The sequence below is a fragment of the Sander lucioperca genome, chromosome 2 (assembly GCF_008315115.2).
Source record: "Sander lucioperca isolate FBNREF2018 chromosome 2, SLUC_FBN_1.2, whole genome shotgun sequence".
NCBI lineage: Eukaryota > Metazoa > Chordata > Actinopteri > Perciformes > Percidae > Sander > Sander lucioperca.
In genome coordinates this window covers 5,538,815-5,556,859 of record NC_050174.1, presented here as the reverse complement: position 1 = coordinate 5,556,859, position 18,045 = coordinate 5,538,815, and the positions used below count along the sequence as shown (strand labels likewise).

Sequence of the window (18,045 nt, the reverse complement as noted above, 5' to 3'; positions counted from 1 at the left end):
ACTGTTGGAGGGATAATGCATCTGAATGTTTCTATTTTGTGATTTCTATTCTATTAATTTGATCTTTCGTCTCATCATCAGTCTATATCTTGCTGTACTGCGTTCTTATGTAGTCTTTGAGAATCAGACGTTTGTGGTGTCAAACCTCACATATCGCACCATCTCTTCTACACCTCTGTGTCTGTGGACATTTTAACCAGAAGAAGTATCACATTTGACGGGGGTCTTTTTGTTTGTTCTTTTTAAAGGAAGTCTTCACCGCAAGTACTTTTGCATTTCTCTGAAGTCTAGTCTTGTCACTTGCAAGTGGGACATCTTTCAACACACAGGTCAGGCCAGGACTTAAGTCTGCATCTAGTCATGGTTAACTTTATCGGAGTGCTGTCACTACCTAATAGTTCAATAACTTCCAAAATAAACCCTAACACACGCAATTTACTTATCTGTTAGATCACTGTGGGAAGTGACACACATCAATAACAAATATCAAGTAAAAACACATAAGCCTGCTAAATAGAGAGAATAAAACCCCCAGACTTAATTTAATTGTTCCACATATAAAAAAGGTTTATTCTGTACAGTGTTTCCCCTAGAGTTTTTGTACTGTACATATCCCATTATGTTAGCTTTAAGGTGTAGGCAAGAAAGAAATAACATAGCCTACATGAAACAAAACATAATTTTTTCAAGTTACATAAATAAATACATAAATGTTAATTAGTTCCACATGCACAGTAATTGATTTCAAAGTGAGTTTCTTTCAAAATTATAACTTCAACAACGATGAGAAATTGCATTAACCATTCTCCTGAGCCTGAACACAAAGTCTAGCTTCTTCGCACTGGCAATATAAATTTTTTTTAAATCCTTTTCATTATATACAAGGCTTTACAGGGCTATGCGTCAGAGTACATTAGTGAATTTGTGAAAGCTTACTGTCCACAAAGGCTGCTTAAATTCAGATTAAAGTCATAATTGAGGGGATGATTGCTGTACTGGCTTTAGAACAGCCCTCCAGTTAGTATTTGTTCACTTTCTCATCTTAAATCATGCCTTAAAATAATTTTTTTTTTGACTTGCCTCCTTGTCTGACCACTAGACATATTCGTTTACATAATAACCTTTGCTAAGAAGGTTAAGTTTTGCGGTTTGTCTGTTTGTTGCTTTGTTTGTCTTTTAGCGGATTACAGAAAAACTACTGGCCTGATTTTCATGAAACTTGGTAAAAGGGTGTAGCATAGGCCAAGAAAGAAACCAATGAATTTTGGAGCGGCTCCGAATCACGGATACACAAATTAGTTTTCATGGGCATTAGTAACCAGTGTCGTGGCATGACTTTTGCACTAGGTGGGGCTTTAGGGCGCTACACAAAGCTAAGCCAAAGCTTAGCTTTATGGATTTTGGTCGTGCAGAAGTTTGCAGACAGATACATAGTGGCGACATTTAGATGCTGAATTTCATTTATTTGTTTGTGTGATTGATTATCACGATATATTATCACAATATATTTATTGTATTAGCGTTACACAGCGTAACCCTCTAATCTGCATTATGCAACATGATCCTATCTGCTGGTTCTTCTGGTTTTCACAAGTGTATGTTAAGTATGTGAAATATTTCCAATTTAGAAGTACATAATAAATGCACAGCTGAGATGATGAAAAAAAAACAAATTTTAACATAAATCTAAAAGTTTTTGAAATATATTCAGACATATACTGTATAGTGGTGGCGCTTGCAGATTTGCATGTCATATTCTAGACTGGACTATTGGCCTTGGCCAAGGTCTGTGCTCTCTGAGTGCCCTTCTAGTTTTAGGATGGACAGTATGTCTTCTTATGTTGTTGATTTTATAGGTGTGATTGTCTTTTTATGCTGTTTCTCTGCATTGGAAAGCAATCTTTGCTTCTTGCTTGAAAGGTGCTATTCAAATCATACTACTATTTCCACACACAACCTCCCTGCTGACAGTCTTTTAATGTTAATGCTAGTGACTGAGCTACTCTATCTGCCTGAGCTGTATGACCAGGGGATTACTTTCTTGTCTGTTATTTGAGATATATCCCGTACTATTTTCATATAAATGCCCTGTTAGCCAAAAAGTAATCTTATCTGTAGTAGAAATTATAATAATAAAGAAATATTTGTATAGAATTTGAGTAACTTCTTCAACAACATTCACCGGCCATGTTGATAATTACATGTCCCAGATGTGAAACTGCTGGTCCGCTCCAGCAGAGAAAATGTGAGTGCTGTCAGGGTTTATGGCCAAGTGCAGGACTCGATGAGAGTGACCTGAAAAACGACAACATGATTCAACTTTTACCTTTTAAATAACCTTCATTACCATATAACACACAGGCATCTCAATGTTTTTCAATTTTAGCACTATGATAGAGAGTAATAAAGAAGTTCTAACTTTGACAAAGAATTCATATTGAAAAGAGATAAACACCCGGACCATGATGCTTTCTGTCATTGTCATTTAAGGGTTCAGTTTCACTTTCATGTCATAATTTGTGTCACATCAAAATGCAAACTGCAGATTTTAAGGCAGCACAACAGTACATCACAAAGAAATACAAGAAGTTTAGGACATTACAAATAAAAACAGCATCATATTTCTTCGATTGATGTGAAACATCTTAAGCTCAACTTCTCAGAGCGGCCACAACCGCACACCAGATACACCACCCACTACTGATGAGTTCCCAAACAGGAAACAGCCAAGATGAACACATCAGACCGAAAAATTAAGTGAAACAGAATGGCAACTCATCCTCATTTTCAAGCTAACCACCAGAGTAAACACCAGACTAACTGCAATTTTTGAGTGAATAAATATTACTGAACATTTAGATATTTGAAATGATCTTTATAGGAATTTTAAAGGATGATTTTTACATGTAAGTCTTTCTTTGCCCCAGACAACTCACAATAGCTCAGGAAACTGTGACACGTCATAGGCTGTGCAGTTGTTGAATCTGTCTTCATTTCAGATCAACAAAGGTCAGTTTGAAAGAATTTCGTCAGATTTTGAGAGGTGGCGAGCCGAGCCGACCGCTCGTCATTTCCGGTAAGTGTTTTAACGTAAGTGTTCCTTTTGGGACAATACTAACCATCGAAAGTGGGCACTACGGCAGTAAGTGGTCAGTGCACATTAGCAGTGTACTGACGGAAGTAGGCGGTTTGAGACACAGCCTGATACTGCTCTAGTATTACTCAGCATGTATAATGTGCAATACATTTAATCCTATGAGGCTGTTATGGGTGTGTTGAGGGATGTAGTTGCACATCAATAATATTTCCGGTTCTCTAACCTGCGAGCTGGTAGATGGGGGTGAGGGAGGGAAATTCCCAGGACCAGCAGTTAACTTGGTGATGAGGAAGGCCGTGACCTGTGACCAGATATTTCTTCTTTTCAGCCCATCGTAGAGAACAGATCTGCAATCGGAGTCAGTAAGCATAGTCTGTCCGATATTTATACACAGTAAAAATACCTCTGCTACACTTTGAGTCTTAAGCACCTGAGAATTTGTGTTGGCGGAAGTCACACAAGTCCCTGAATCTGTGTCCCAGATTCTCAACTCTCCATCTTTCCATCCACCTCCTGTGGCGATCATCTTTCTCTGCCATGGACACCATCCCATTGCCTAAACACACAAACACAATCAATACAAGAGTTCACACACAATGGTCAGCAGACTGTCTGGTTGTTTAAGCAGACCGCCCAGTGAATAGTCGCAGGATCAACTAACAGTATTTCTGAAACCTTTGTATAACAACAGCTAAACCTTTTAAGCATACCAACCAGTAGCGTGCCACTCAAGTTTGCACGAGCTGAGAGTAGTCATCATAAGTCGTACAGCAGAACACACAGTTGCTTGCAATTAATGATTGTAGTTTTACCGATTATGTCTTCCCCCTGTGAATGGTTGAATTACACTACACAATACAACATAGTAGTAGTACAAGGATGAGTCTTCCCTCCCTATTTCATTAAAGTCAGACCGGTGGAGTTCAAGATACAGTGCCTATAAAGAGTATTCAGAGTTTAATTGTTTTACATTGAATCAAAGTAGATTTAATGTGGCTTTTTTGACAGTGGACAACAGAAAAATGCCACTTTAATGTCACTGTATCACATTTCACAGACTAAATCTAAATAAAATCACACATGCAGTGTTTTGATTTGAAGTCCCTATCATGAAGCATGCACTGACCTTAACAGCGCTGGGCTGTTTCATCGTAGTGATTGGCTGACGTGACCTTGTGATGTCACTATCCCATATATAGAGGTGGCCTTCTGTGGAGCCGCTGGCCAGCCAGTCGTCTCCCGGTGACCACTGGAGGCTGCAGATCCCCTCCTTCTGGACAGCTGCACCCACCAGAGGTGTAGGAGCCCGAGGGTCAAGGTGATGGATATGTCCGAGAACAGAGCCGCTGTAAGATCATGGAAACTGTCATGAATACTGCACGCTTCATACTGATACTAACTGTGGTGCCCTTTTTATTACAAAAGCTACATTTCGTTTAGCTAAAACTTCAAACCAGTATAGATTTGGATGTGGATGTCTCTTCTGCTTTAATGAAGTTTATACAGTTAAGAATGATACTGGAACTTTACATCTGCCCATTGCATATACTATATATTCTTTGCAATTTTGCACTCAACCCATTCAGCCTCTTTTTTCTTATGCAACAGCTATTTTGTGTGTATATATTTGTTTTTCTGTATTTATTGTTCATTTGATATTGTTTGTTTGTTTATGTGTGCACCTTCACCAAGGCAAATTCCACATAAGTGTACTTATTGTGGCAATAAAACCTTTGCTGATTTCTGATTCCTGATTCTGAATTCTTTATAACTTTCATTTTGTGAACTGACAACACATACCTGCTGAGTAACTGCTGTTTCCAGGCAAGAGCTCTGACCACAGAGAGGTGTGATGGCAGACACCTCATATTCTGCTTGTGTTCAACATCCCACAACTAAAAAGTCAAATCAAGAAACAGACACCACAAACCGTCATCCTGCTGATTCAACTAGGTTACACTTCCCCTCACACAGGCCCCCCATACCACAGTTTGTAAGAATCAGTTTCCATCTTCTTTGTACTCATTTACTTTAGGCTCCAGAGTATTTACCTGTATCTCCCCTCTCCTGGTCCCAACGCACAGAGCTCTGCCATCTCTGCTCCAGCTCAGACACGAGATGGACTGCATCTGATGGTACGCTTGCCCTGGCCGTGATCTCAGGTCCAAATATCCCACCAGACCACGAGTTTCTGAATTCCAAAGGTAAACACAAGAGCCCAGGGCTAATGCTATCATACCATTACAACTGCAGTCGAGAAGATTAGTGTCTGAAAGGGGAGAGATGGAAAAGAGAGAAGGACTACAGAGGCTATACTGAGTCAAGTACTACAAGCAGAATTAGTCTTAACTGATTTCTTCATTACAGAATTACACTAGATATACTTATAAACACTTTTAATACATCAATCAGAAGCTGTATTTTGCTGCTGGCCTGCTCTGCTACATATGATGTTAGATTTTCTTTTTTTACAGGGGTCGTGTGAACATTGTAAGGGTTGGAAAAACACATTATAGGAACCTTCTTAATAGTGCCACAAATAAACTTCTGGGGAATAAATGCTGGTGGCTTTATTCTTTTGTTGGCCTAAAAGTAGTCAAATTTAAACAAAAAGCAATTCCAAATCCAATTTTTTTTTTTAAGATTTATTTCCTCAGCAGAAACAAATGGGCTTTGGGCTGAGTGTGACACACACAGTAGGTAGGCGAAAAGTATTAAGAGATGGTCTTAGTTTGGTCTTTTCCTGGGATTTGTTGACCAAAAAAAAACAGAATAACACCACCCTTATCCTTTAAACACAGAGACAGAAAAAGAATATAGGCTCAATTTCATTTTGCAGGATTAGTATCTTCTCTTACAGTAGTCGTTCAGCAGTGACGGTGCTGCCAACTTTATCATAGATTTTCCCTGCTGACTGACGGAAGGTTTGTCCAGAATAGCAAACGGCTGCAAAATATGTCTTTTCTCATCAGAACCTGCAATGAGAAAATATTACATGAAAACACAGTTGATAAAACACATCCAAAGCAAGACATTTTGTTTTCTCAAAAAAGAAAACAAACTCTACAAAACCATCAAACACACTCCATAAGCTTTACAAGTTGGACTAGAGATAATCTAATAATACAATCATATCAACAAACATGAACAACCCCCATAAACCCCCACAGGCCTCAAGTGCGCTAAGTTGCTTTTTTCTCCAGATTGTTTAAGAAATTAATTCTCATATCTTAGTATGACGGCATGCAGTATCGCTCAACATGTCTTTCAGATAATCAATCGTTTCTATCGTTTCTCTTTTAGTGGGTGGGGCCTTAAGCGCTGTAAAGAATGTAGTGAAAGAAAAAAACATTCATGCTGTACCAGCCTGTTGAGCATTTTCATGTTCTTGAACTGCAGCTCTCCACACCCCTCCCTGCCAAAAAGAAATTATTTTCAGATATAGTCTCTTACATGATGTTTGTATTCATTTTTCAAACACATCTTTTCTTATTCTGATTCTTTTGTGGCATAATGACAATAACCTTCCGTAATAACTGCCATTATCCTTATTCTAGCTATATGTGGGTACAACTGGGTTATGGCTTTTTTTTTTTACCGTGATTTTTTTTTAAGTGATCTCACATCTTTTCTTATTTAATCTCAAGTAATCTTGCATAAAGAAACCACAGATAAAAAAACAAACAAAATGTTTTTCTCTGCCATTTTTAAATAATGCTTCCAAAGAAACCAGATCGTTTGTTGTGTTTTTTGTCTTTACTGTCACGAAATTCTCACTATTATGATTAATATGATCATGTAAGAAAGAAAAGCCAGCTGCAGAAGAGAGTCTAAAACCTGCTGAAACAGCTTTTGTTTTGTTTTCTTGAGGGCAAATGAAAAAAATCTAACTACAGTGGCACAGGTACAAGTTCCTTAAACAAACCTGTTCTGGGGGGTTTTCTGTGGCAAGCCGTCCCCTGGCAGTGAAGGTGCCTGGTGTGACAGCCCCACAGTGGGACATGCCTCCCACCAACGCTTTCTCTGATTAGGAGAGATGATAACACAGAAAACATTACATTACAAAACAATGCTGCAATAAAGGGTTTGTGGCTAAGGCGTTAATGTTACCTACAGTTGTTTAGTAATAGAGTACATTCATGTGTATTCAAACTAAAATAAATTAAATTTGGACTGATATTGGATTTGGAGGCAAATGTTGATACCATTTTAGGAAACAAAATTAATTCTGGCAGTGATTTATCAGCCTATGTTCATTTATTTCAATAAAATGTATATATTTTTTAGAAATTAGCCCTTAAATATGGTGGTATAACAGTTATGAACAACATGTATATTGAAGGCAAGGTATTTTACAGTTTAACCATAAATATGTTACTCTACAACACCGCCTGCTCAGCTGTGATATGCAACACCTACAGTACCACTTACAGGTGTAACATTTGAAGCAAGCTCCAGGACATATACGGTAATGTATTGATACATAAATTACACAATCATTTTTGTAGCAGTATGCATTTTACACTCACGATATGAGGAAAATATGCCATATGCAATAACGTTGTTGAATATTGCCATAACAATATTACTTGCAATAAATAAACAGATATTAAATTGTACTCAATTCTGCCTTTCTTACTTTCAGTATTCTTCTAAAATACAACAAATTGCTTGTTGAATTTAAAACAAATAAAATGAAATAATTGCTGACACTTTTATTGAACAAATTGAACATTGAATTGAACATAAAAGGCACCACTCAAAAAAGAATGAGTTACATTTTAATTTGCAGTTTTCTACTGATATTTTCTTTCAACTAACACAAAAACTCGTAGTGTCTATCGCGATATGTTGCAGCCTTTTGCAATATGTATATTGCGCTAGTTGATATTGCGATGACGATAAAAAAAAAACAAAAAAAAACGCCCTAATGCATTTCTTTCCACATAAATCAGAAAAATGTAATATAATGCAGCAGGCCTACACTATATACCGTGTAATAAGCCATTATTAGCCATCTTATATGTGTAGCTTTTGGCAATCTAGCTGTCTTTATGACAGCAAAGTCATTTAAAGAGAGTTTGGGTAATTCCTTCCTGATCAGTTTTGATGAGGTAGGCCTAACTGTTTTGGATGTTATGTGTGGGTGTGGGTGTAATACCTTGAAGGTTTCCATGTAGGACTCTCTGTGCTTGTTCGTGGTGTCTCGGTGGAGAATCCAGCTCCAGTCTCTGACAGACTGTATCAAACTCAAAGCTGGGCTCACACTGCCGCCCAGTGTCCAGCGGTGTACTCTCTGCAGGACCCTCACTGCTGCTCCTCTGAATGATCCGCCTCCTAAACTCCTTGTACGAGACATGATGGGTGTCGTTTTGTCCCTTGAAGACACAAAACAAAACAAAAATACGATTATTCTCAATAGACCACAAATAGTGAAAACAGAGACAAACTTTTATACCTATTACTACACTAAACTTCAAACCACATAACTTCACTAGTGCCAAGCAAGCAACATAAAGAGCAAAACTTCCGGTTAAAACTTTCAAAGCAAAATCATTATAAAGCCTTTTTTAAATGTCTTATTCCCTCTTTAAAGTAGTAGTCTAAAGGACTGATATTAAACTACCATACTGTACAATTTTTTTTGATACCAGTGCACTCTTACAACAATTACACAAAGCAAATGTGTTATGGACATTGTTTAAATGTGCTTTCTATAAGCAAAACTCAATAGATTATTGTTAATAACTTGCTAGGTGGATAGTTACCTTTTTAAAGGAGCTAAGATGTTGCTATAACTACTAAAATGCTATGAAGTGGTTGCTAAAGAAGTTACAAGGTAATTTGTGTTTGTTCATTTGTTGCTAAGGTGTTTATAATTGTTGCTAGGTGGTTGCTAGTGTTGCTATGGGTTTGCTATGTTGTTTTTGGTGGTTGCTAAAAGGCTGCTTACTGGTTTGCTAAGTGGTTGATATGGTTGCTGTGATGTTAAGGGTTGAATTTCTCTGTCTCTTAATTTAAGAATACCATCTGACTACATGAAATTAGATAAGCCTGGTTGGTTTATGTTCACTATTGCTAACTTGCTAAAAAATATAAGCAATTATAATAACGGCTATCAAACGGAACACGTTTGTGTTTAAAGTTTTAAATGCTGATGAAACATGGCTTTTCAACTAACATTTTAGGGTAAACTGCATACAGCAACACTGTAGGCTACTTTTTCTTTTACCAAATTTAATTTTAGCAATTATTAGATACATTTTTAGATAAATATTAGATTTTAAAAAAAAGAGTTTAATATCATCATGGAAATATTTCAAAAAGATAAGATGACTCCGTTATTGAGTGTGTTCAAAAAAGCATTTGCACTCGAATCTAGTAGACTACACAACAAGAAGTGCTACAAGACCAATGCTTTTTGAGTTCAAAACTTGTTATTGTCTTCTTATTTTGAAGGAAATAGCGCTTAGCTTCCGGTATTGCCGTGGTGTTGTAGCCAACTCGACTCAGCTCCTTTTCACCGATCCGCCCAAGACGTTTTATGCAGGAGCCCCCCCCATTCTGGCCACGGTTTGTTCTTCCCCCTCCAAGATGGAGGCCTTAGGGGGCTACCCTACCAAGTCCTCCAACCCGAAAGCTAAAAAGTTAACGGTCCTTTTGAGCATGACAGTCGGTGTCGGGTGTTTGTTCCTCCTGCAGACTCAGCTGGCGAAGCCGAGAAAACCAACGGATTTTTATTCGTTCGAGGTCAAAGACGCGAAGGGGAGGACCGTTTCTCTGGAGAAGTTCCGAGGAAAAGTAAGTCCACATCATCACCAGTCATGTCAGTTTGAGAAGAAATCTATGCAAAGGTTGTCATAATTATCCAGTGTCAGATAACGGTGTGTTTTACATAAGACGTAGCATTTCACAAATAGGCTATTACACCCTGTTTTTCTCCTCGATCCTGTACAGGCGTCTTTGGTTGTAAACGTGGCGAGTCAATGCGAGCACACGGAGGCGAACTACATATCTCTGCAGGAGCTTCACCGGGAGCTGGGCACCTCTCACTTCAACGTCTTGGCCTTTCCCTGCGGTCAGTACGGGGACACTGAGACCGGGACAAGCCGGGACATCGAGGCTTTCGCCAAGTCCATCTACGGTGTCACCTTTCCCTTCTTCAGCAAGATCAAAATAATGGGCTCAGAGGCTGACCCTGCCTTCAAATTCCTCACAGGTTGGCATCTTAACATCTGTCTGCTGTGCAACATATTGTACAACAAGACAGGACTGCACGAATATTTGCAGGGACAGTCACCACCATCACTATGCTTATTGTCTATATTTGCATTTCCTTTAAGTTAAAATGATAACTGCATGATTTATGGCTAAACTTGGGCAGCTGTCTGGCAGGAAGTGCTGTCTGGACCAAACTTTAACTGCACCACACTTTCCCATTGGGCTGCAGCTAAATGTTATTTTTTTTTATGATCTATCAAATCTCGGGTCAATAGTATTCTCATAAAAAATAACATACCAACAAATATCTTTTAAATTATAAATAATGAAAAAGGTATTTGCATTTGTAAAGCTGTAACCAGTAAATTATATTTTACTTGATTAAAAAAAAGGGTTTTACTAACACCTGCCTCCCAGAAATAACATGCCCCAAACAAAATAAACCACAACATACAAAATACATAATTATGCTTCCTCAGACAAAAAAAACATAGTTGTGTAGGTGAATGTAGAAGGGAGTAGCAAACACTATAAAAGTCCACTTTATTAATGTGTTCCAAAATGGTTAAATTAATATTTATGTACATGAATCCTAAAGAAAACCTGGAGAACTAGCCTGTGATCTGTGGAAATCTGGTACGTTGTTATACACACTGAATGGACTTTGTTGACTCCTGATTCTGTGTGTAGTTCTTGCGCCAAAATAGGGTTTGAATTAAGGTTTATACCTGTTAGCAAGTACCTACTTTTGGTGTGTCATCTCTCTGCCAAAATAACAATTAATTTTATGTTATCAGTTATATCGCCGTTATGACGATGCATACCGTCATGTGTCATACCGTTTAGCTTGTGGTAGCTGTCACAATTATCTTTTGACTTTTGCATCAATTTTAACCCGTTCTCACTCCCAACTCGTAAAATACCAACGCTTGGTCAGTGGCTCTGAGCGTCGGATACGTCGCAAAAATCCCCCTTTAGCATCTGAATGGGACGCACCGGCAGAGCAGCAGCTCGACCGCGGCGCTGTAAGATGACGTAGTACTAAGAGCGACAACGGTAGCAAGTAGAATGAAAGACCGCGTAAGGAGGTTGGTTGGGGTGGTGGATGTACAACAACACAGGACTTTCACCCAAGAGAGTTCGTATCTCGTTCTTGTCACTGAAACATACATTTTGTAACCCCACCCACGACCTTTTTACTTAACCTAACAGTCTCGTTCTTGTGCTGCATGTCAGTTAAACGTACGTCCCGACCCAGAGCGTCAAAAAGTGACGCCAACAGTCCAGACCGAGCTAAATATGATGACAAATATGACACTAATCGATTCGTTGAGAAAATAATTGCGATTAATCAAAAATGAAAGTAATTGTTAGTTGTAGCCCTACATGCTAATGTGTTGTGTTTCAGATTCTGTGCAGAAAATTCCCAAGTGGAACTTCTGGAAGTTTCTGGTGAATCCAGAGGGGAAAGTGGTCCGGTTTTGGCGAAAGGACGAGCCCATGGAGAGCGTTCGACAAGAGGTCACGGCGTTGGTGCGAGAAATAATCCTGAAGAAACGGGTGGAGCTATGATGGAGTCTATTCATCGATACTGGACACATCTGTGTGTGTAATGTTGTTGTTTCCTGTGTTTTGACAGCAAGGAATGACAACTCTGAACTGTTAAGAGTGAGTGTGGTTGCCGGGTGGTGTCTCGCTCCAGAAACATGCAGGATGAAAAGATCCACTTCAAGTCATTCAAGGCTAGTCAGAGTGTGTGTGTGTGTGTGTGTGTGTGTTTGTCTGCGTGTGTGGGGACCATCCTATGGTTAATGACAATCATATTGAACATTCCTTATAATGACCACTGCTGCACCTGAAGGATTGTTTAGCCATCTTTGAAGTGTTGGATTTTTACAAGTGTTTGGGATTTGTACCATCTCTTTCTAATGTTTACATTAAAATTGATTTCTTATGGTGAAGCATAATTTTTTTAGCCCATATTGACTGTTTTGAGCCCAGCAAATTGTGAAACATCCACCTCACATGAAAAATTTCATAATTATTTGATTAACCTAATGAGCTCAGGGTCTTTTGTTCAGTTTGTTTCTTTATGCAAGAAAAATGCCGATAACAGAAATTAATCCACATTTGAAATGCAGAATGTTGATGCCAAGTAATGCAAGCAAATGCATATTGGTGCTGACATTCTGCAGCTGATTTTGATATTTGACATAGTTTATAACCGTTAGTTCAGTGTCTTTGGTACAGGTCACCTCTAAAACTGATGAATGAAGAAAAAAAAACCTGCTTCTTTTATCAAATGTGCAACCTGAGCGCTGAAACCCAACCTGCTGTTTTTAATTGATAGAAGTACATGGTCATTGCAGAAGTCTCCTGGCTTGCTGGTGTAGCTTTGAATGGACAGTTGGAGGGCAGGAGCAGGTAAGCTGGCATACAGAAAACCAACCAGCTAACAAGACACTGCCTACCAGCCACCCATGATAAGAGAGCTGAAAAACTATTTGTAATATATCTTTCTAAATTGTTCTTTTTTTAGCTCTTTGTTATACATTAAAAACATTAAAAATAAGCACCTTAAGACCAGCTGTCTAAATTGGACAACCTTTACTTCAAAATAAAGCTCTCCGCCTAAACATCTCCAGATCTGGATGCTTGATACAGAGATGCTTGTATCTCCTGATCCACCAACATAAAGTGCACAACAAGTCTAAGCATTTGGGGAATAAGTAGTCAAATGTAACTGTTAGGGTAGCAGAGCAGTGTGAGCTGGCAAAAGAGAAACATCAGCTAACATTACACTGCCTCCCAACCAGCCACAACTCAGGCCTGCTGTAAATGCAAATGCATGGATTTGACTATTTTGAACTGATGTTGAGCTGAATGTTTTTTCAATTGTACTAAATGTACACATTTGTTTTTGTTTATCGTTCCTGACTTTATTCGATTGTTGACTTTTTGTTTTACAGGTGAATGAAGTGTGATAAATGGCAGCGTCAGCATGTTTGAGGTCAGTCGGTTGCAGCAGTGAGGAGTGCAGCTGACAGCTGTCGATCAGATACACAACCAGCAGCAGTACACTGCCACACTGTCACCACCAGCTCAGAGGCTGAGGGGGGGAGATGCATGCAACAATTCACCTTTTGATGCTGATTTTCCCTTTATTTCCCCTCTTACCTTGGAGGGGCAATGTCTTCTCTTTCCTACGAAATCTCTCAGCAGTCTCATATTGTCCTAGTTATGAATACAAAACGAGTTTAGTCAAGGTGATGCTCAATATCATTCAAAACAACATTCTTACAGGATAAACGAAGACTGGAATCTATTGTCAAATGATTATTCAGAAAGTTTGGGGATTATTTTATTAATGCCATAATGAATCGCAGTAAATGTGTGTTATTTTATCAACATTTAACAGTAAAATGAGCTCAATGTTGCCACAGTTTGCAGTTAGTGTTGTACCAAAGAGACACAGCTCTGTTTAGAGATTGAAGTGGTTGCCTGGTAGCAACAGCAACACGTCATAATAATACTAAGGAAACACACTTATTAGGCTATTTTAACATTACTTTATAAATCACTCACCCAGTCATTTGATTCTCCACCTGTAAGTTGCATCTCTAGTTTTCATTAATTGCGTAAAACACCACTGCCTTCCCTCTGCGCCTGTTCATGCCTGGTGCACCTGTTGTCTGCTCTCCTGGGCGGACTCCGCTTCTAAATACTCTCCGCGGGCGGACGGCGGAGCGGGAAGCACCGTCCTCTGCTCTGCTATTGGCTGTTGAGGTTTTTTTTTTGTTTTGTTTTTTAATTAAGTCCTGTAAAGGGATTCCCTCCGCGTCCATGGTTTCTATACTGGAAACAAATAGACACAGTAAAAAAGAGCAACGCGGTAATGTTTTACATTGAGGCGGCAACATGGTATCAGTCAATGACCCAGACAAGGACAGACTTTAATTTATTATGGAGGTGTAACACAGTTTAGCATTTAACTGCCAGACTCAGCCTATTAGCTAGCCTATGTCGTTTGGCTGAAGAAAATATCAGTTATTCTAATGATGATAAGCCTATTAATAGCCTATTATTAAAAGATAAGTGACCTGTGTTATAACAAACAAACAACAACAGCGTTAAAACATTTAGAAGGAAAAATCCTTATTAGTAAATAAATAGTTAGGCTATATGTTTCTTCAATAATGGGCAGAAATGTTAATAATGATAGACAAACCCCTGGATAATAATAAATTGTGTATCCTAGTATTTTCTTTTTTGTCAGATTATAGCCTACATGATATAGCCTGAACAAAATATAGCCCTTGTAGCAGTTACAAGTTCAACAGTTGCAAAAAAGCTATAGGCCTATGTTTTAGGGTTAAACATTTGTATTAACAACTTAACTTAAGAAACTTAAGAAATAAACAAAATAGGAATAAAATGAAAGATTCTTTATTTTAGTTAAAATATCTTAATGAACAACTAATCTGAAATTAAAAATATAATAAAAATAAGTAAAATAGCCTATTACTTAACTAAATATAGCCTTATTCAAATATAGGCTTTATAGCCTACAATTTTCACAATAACAATCAACAAACACATCAACCCCAACAAAATAAAGGCCATTTAGGCCTAATTTAATACGTATTTTGGATTAAGTTGTAGGCCTAACTGCTTGCGGGAAGAGGCCGTGTGTCCGCGGGCCACACCGTTCTAATGATGAGCTGCTCTGGCGCTAAGTGGGCTGAACGGCGCGCGAGCAGCTCCCGTTCCTGCCACCTGCCACTTCCATATGCGCTCACACCCCGAGCTCGAGCCTGCCACTGGGCGACAGCTGCGTGCTCTCAACGACACGCAGCAGCAGACACATGTATGCTGACTGCAGCTCCATCAGAGCTCCTTCAGCAGGCAGCCGTGTAGCCCCAACAGACAAAACAAACTCGCTTTCAATAGGCCTACCTTTAGTTCATCAACAAACATCTATCGGACTTTTGATCCTTGTTGTGGTCATTTTAATCGATTATTAAAGTTCTCCAACTCACATTCACAAAATAACAATAGTTAAACCACGTGCTTTCTCATAATTGCTGTAGGCCAATTAGGCTGGTAATCTTGTGTGCTATTCATTGCAGGTGATTAAACTGATAGGCTGCTTTATTATTGTGTGTGTGTGTGTGTGTGTGTGTGTGTGTGTGTGTGTGTGTGTGTGCGTGCGTGCGTGTGTGGTGTGTGTGTGTGTGTGTGTGTTGTTAATAGGCACTTTTTTGTTGCAGCTTTCGTCTGTCCCTCATGTTTTCCTCATTTTATTACTGTACATAAGTGTACAATTTCCCCTTATAACGCTTCACTTGCATAAGAAAAAAAAAGCCTAAATATAAACTGTGTGTAAGTTATATTTGCCTAGAGGCCGTGCACCACTCAGCATCCCTGCACAGGAAAACAGGGGGTTTTTTTTCTTCTTTTTCCCGCGGGGACTCTGTCTGGTTTGCAGCCTCCCTCCAGGTTTGGCTTTAGTCACCTTAGAAACTCATTGTGTCTGTATTTTCCTTTCCCCTCCCGCATTGTCCCCCGCAGTTTGGCGGTAGCTTAACCGGTCAAATGTGTCACAACCAGCTTAAACAAAGCTTCGCCCTCTGTGCTCGCTCTCCACGGCGCTGCTGGTCAGTGACAAACGGATTTGTTAGCAGTAAAAGTGGCTCAAGGCGCGTCTGGTTGTGAAGGTTTGTGCGGTTATATGAGATGTGACAACAAGCGTCCTGTTTGATTTACGTTGGCAGCAGGAAGTTATATTGCTAACGGTGATCAAGTCTGTGGTCAACCAATGGGGTCAGGGTGAGTCAGGTAGGCCTATACCTAGATGTCAGTGGTGGAAAGTAACTACGTTACTCTAGTAGCCTACTGTACTTATTTTGAGATACTTGTAGCCCACTTGTAGTTAGTCAATACTTTTTACTTCACTACATAGGCTACTTTAATACCTTTTACATAGCCTACTGTTACTGTACTGCTTTGCAGATTCAGATTAATAATACAAAATATAATGGTAGGCTACTAATAAATTGTATTATTATCAGTTAAGATAAGACTGTATTGATCCTGGGGGGAATTCACAAGCTTCCCAGCAGTATATACAATAAAATAGCCCCACTTTTATCAGCTGCAACACTAACATGATGTAGCCAAACATAAATGCATCACTAATTATAATCCAATGATATATGAAATGAGACATTCTGTATAATGAGTACTTTAACTTTTGAGTATATTTTTGATGGTAATACTTTTGTAGGCTACGTTTTGTTTTAATGCAGGACTTTTACTGGTAACAGTATTTCTACACCGTATTACTGCTTTTTCTTACGTACAAGATCTGAGTACTTCTTCCACCACTGCTCTGTACTGTTGGAGGTGCCTGAGGCCTAAGATCGCCAATCACTACTTCTGTTATTGTTTTGCACATGACAAATAAAGAACCATAAACTATGGTACACGTGACAGGTGTTTCAATTCTGCAGAGACATTACATTTAGTTTGCCCTGTTTATTTAAAAATATTTAAATATAATATAAATATAAAATATTGATATCATTAGCCTGATAGGCTATCAGTAATACGCCAAATAACAGGTTGCAAGCCTAAAATCAGTCAATCAACATTTTCTTCTCATAATTCTATAGCTGAATGTTGAATCAGATAGATACCTACATAGGTTCCCTCTGTGATGTAGCTTTCCATGATCTTAAAATGTAAAGCCCTGTTGGCTGGGTTGGCTCAGTGGGTAGAGCAGGCACACGTATACTGAGAGGTTTGTACCTTGATGCAGAGGTCAAGGGTTCAAATCTAACCTGTGACAGTTTTCTCCATGTCTTCCCCCTCTCTCTCTCCACTTTCTCACCTAACTGTCCTGTCAAATTAAAGGTGGAAAAGCCCCAAAATATAATCTTAAAAAAAGGCCTGTGTTTATCAGACCTCCATCTCTTTATCAGGTTCTTCTTACCTTTGTTGACGTTGTTACATCCAGTGTTCATAACAGCAGCAGCAGTACTGTAAATTGTGCCAGCCCATGGGGGTGCAGTGCTGCCTGCACTGTTATAAAGTAACAGGCCCAGGTTTGGAGAGCTTAAACAGCTGTCCGACCTGAGGTTCGACATTGTCCTCTAGACCGGCCTGCTTTACACACTTTTTTGTTTTTGTTTTTTACAGCTAAACCCGTCAACAGTGAGATTGAAGGAAGATTACATGACAGATACCCAAAAGCCAGAAGGTCACATCCTCTTAAGGTAAGTTAATCTCTTCTTCTTGTTTTGATTTCCTCTTCCTTTCTTATCCAAGTTTAAATATATGAGTTTTTGGGAAAGATCTGACTTGTTTTCACCAGGGAATACTGTTTATACAGCTGAAGTGTTACCAACCTGGTTTAGGAGAGCATGCATGCAATCTGAAAAAAAATCTATTTAAATTTCCAAAAGAAAGGCTATAAACAAGGATATTGGCTGCAATGCATCATGACTCAGTGGCCTTTTTGAAACTACACAGTCACTCAGACAGAGACAAATTCTTCTTCAACAAGGTCACAGGGTTGTTTCACTGCTTAAACAAGAAAAGTTCACATTTCTTTCCATTTGTTTAAATATCACCTGAATCCTCGTTCCGTGATAAAAAAAACATCTCTCCAAGTCAGCTTTATAAAACACAACTTTCATTTCTTTTTATTTGTAAAATCATTTCTA

At 38.8% G+C, this 18,045-nt stretch overlaps 2 protein-coding genes across 2 annotated transcripts; one reads left to right on the top strand and one right to left on the bottom strand.

Annotated features, from left to right (window-relative positions):
• Positions 1-541: 541 nt before the first annotated feature.
• Positions 542-14,211, bottom strand: LOC116054256 (cell division cycle protein 20 homolog B). The gene is made up of 12 exons (XM_031305726.2): positions 13,904-14,211; positions 13,496-13,552; positions 8,259-8,475; positions 7,023-7,120; positions 6,461-6,512; positions 5,956-6,072; positions 5,149-5,366; positions 4,898-4,992; positions 4,224-4,443; positions 3,528-3,653; positions 3,321-3,444; positions 542-2,295 (listed from the first exon to the last, which is right to left on the bottom strand). The coding sequence occupies exons 1-12, from the start codon at positions 13,934-13,936 to the stop codon at positions 2,198-2,200; spliced, it is 1,455 nt and encodes a 484-aa protein (XP_031161586.1). The 5' UTR covers positions 13,937-14,211; the 3' UTR covers positions 542-2,197.
• On the top strand, positions 9,600-12,281 carry gpx8 (glutathione peroxidase 8 (putative)). The gene is made up of 3 exons (XM_031305761.2): positions 9,600-9,898; positions 10,055-10,316; positions 11,727-12,281. The coding sequence occupies exons 1-3, from the start codon at positions 9,692-9,694 to the stop codon at positions 11,888-11,890; spliced, it is 633 nt and encodes a 210-aa protein (XP_031161621.2). The 5' UTR covers positions 9,600-9,691; the 3' UTR covers positions 11,891-12,281.
• Positions 14,212-18,045: the final 3,834 nt, after the last annotated feature.

Coding starts and splice junctions, on each gene's coding strand:
- gpx8 (XM_031305761.2), top strand. CDS start 9,692: ATGGAGGCCTTAGGGGGCTACCCTACCAAGTCCTCCAACCCGAAAGCT. Junction 9,899..10,054: donor TGGAGAAGTTCCGAGGAAAA/GTAAGTCCACAT, acceptor GATCCTGTACAG/GCGTCTTTGGTTGTAAACGT. Junction 10,317..11,726: donor TGCCTTCAAATTCCTCACAG/GTTGGCATCTTA, acceptor GTTGTGTTTCAG/ATTCTGTGCAGAAAATTCCC.
- LOC116054256 (XM_031305726.2), bottom strand. CDS start 13,936: ATGCAACTTACAGGTGGAGAATCAAATGACTGG. Junction 8,476..13,495: donor GAAGACATTGCCCCTCCAAG/GTAAGAGGGGAA, acceptor TGTGTCTTCAAG/GGACAAAACGACACCCATCA. Junction 5,367..5,955: donor GTCACTGCTGAACGACTACT/GTAAGAGAAGAT, acceptor CTCCCCTTTCAG/ACACTAATCTTCTCGACTGC.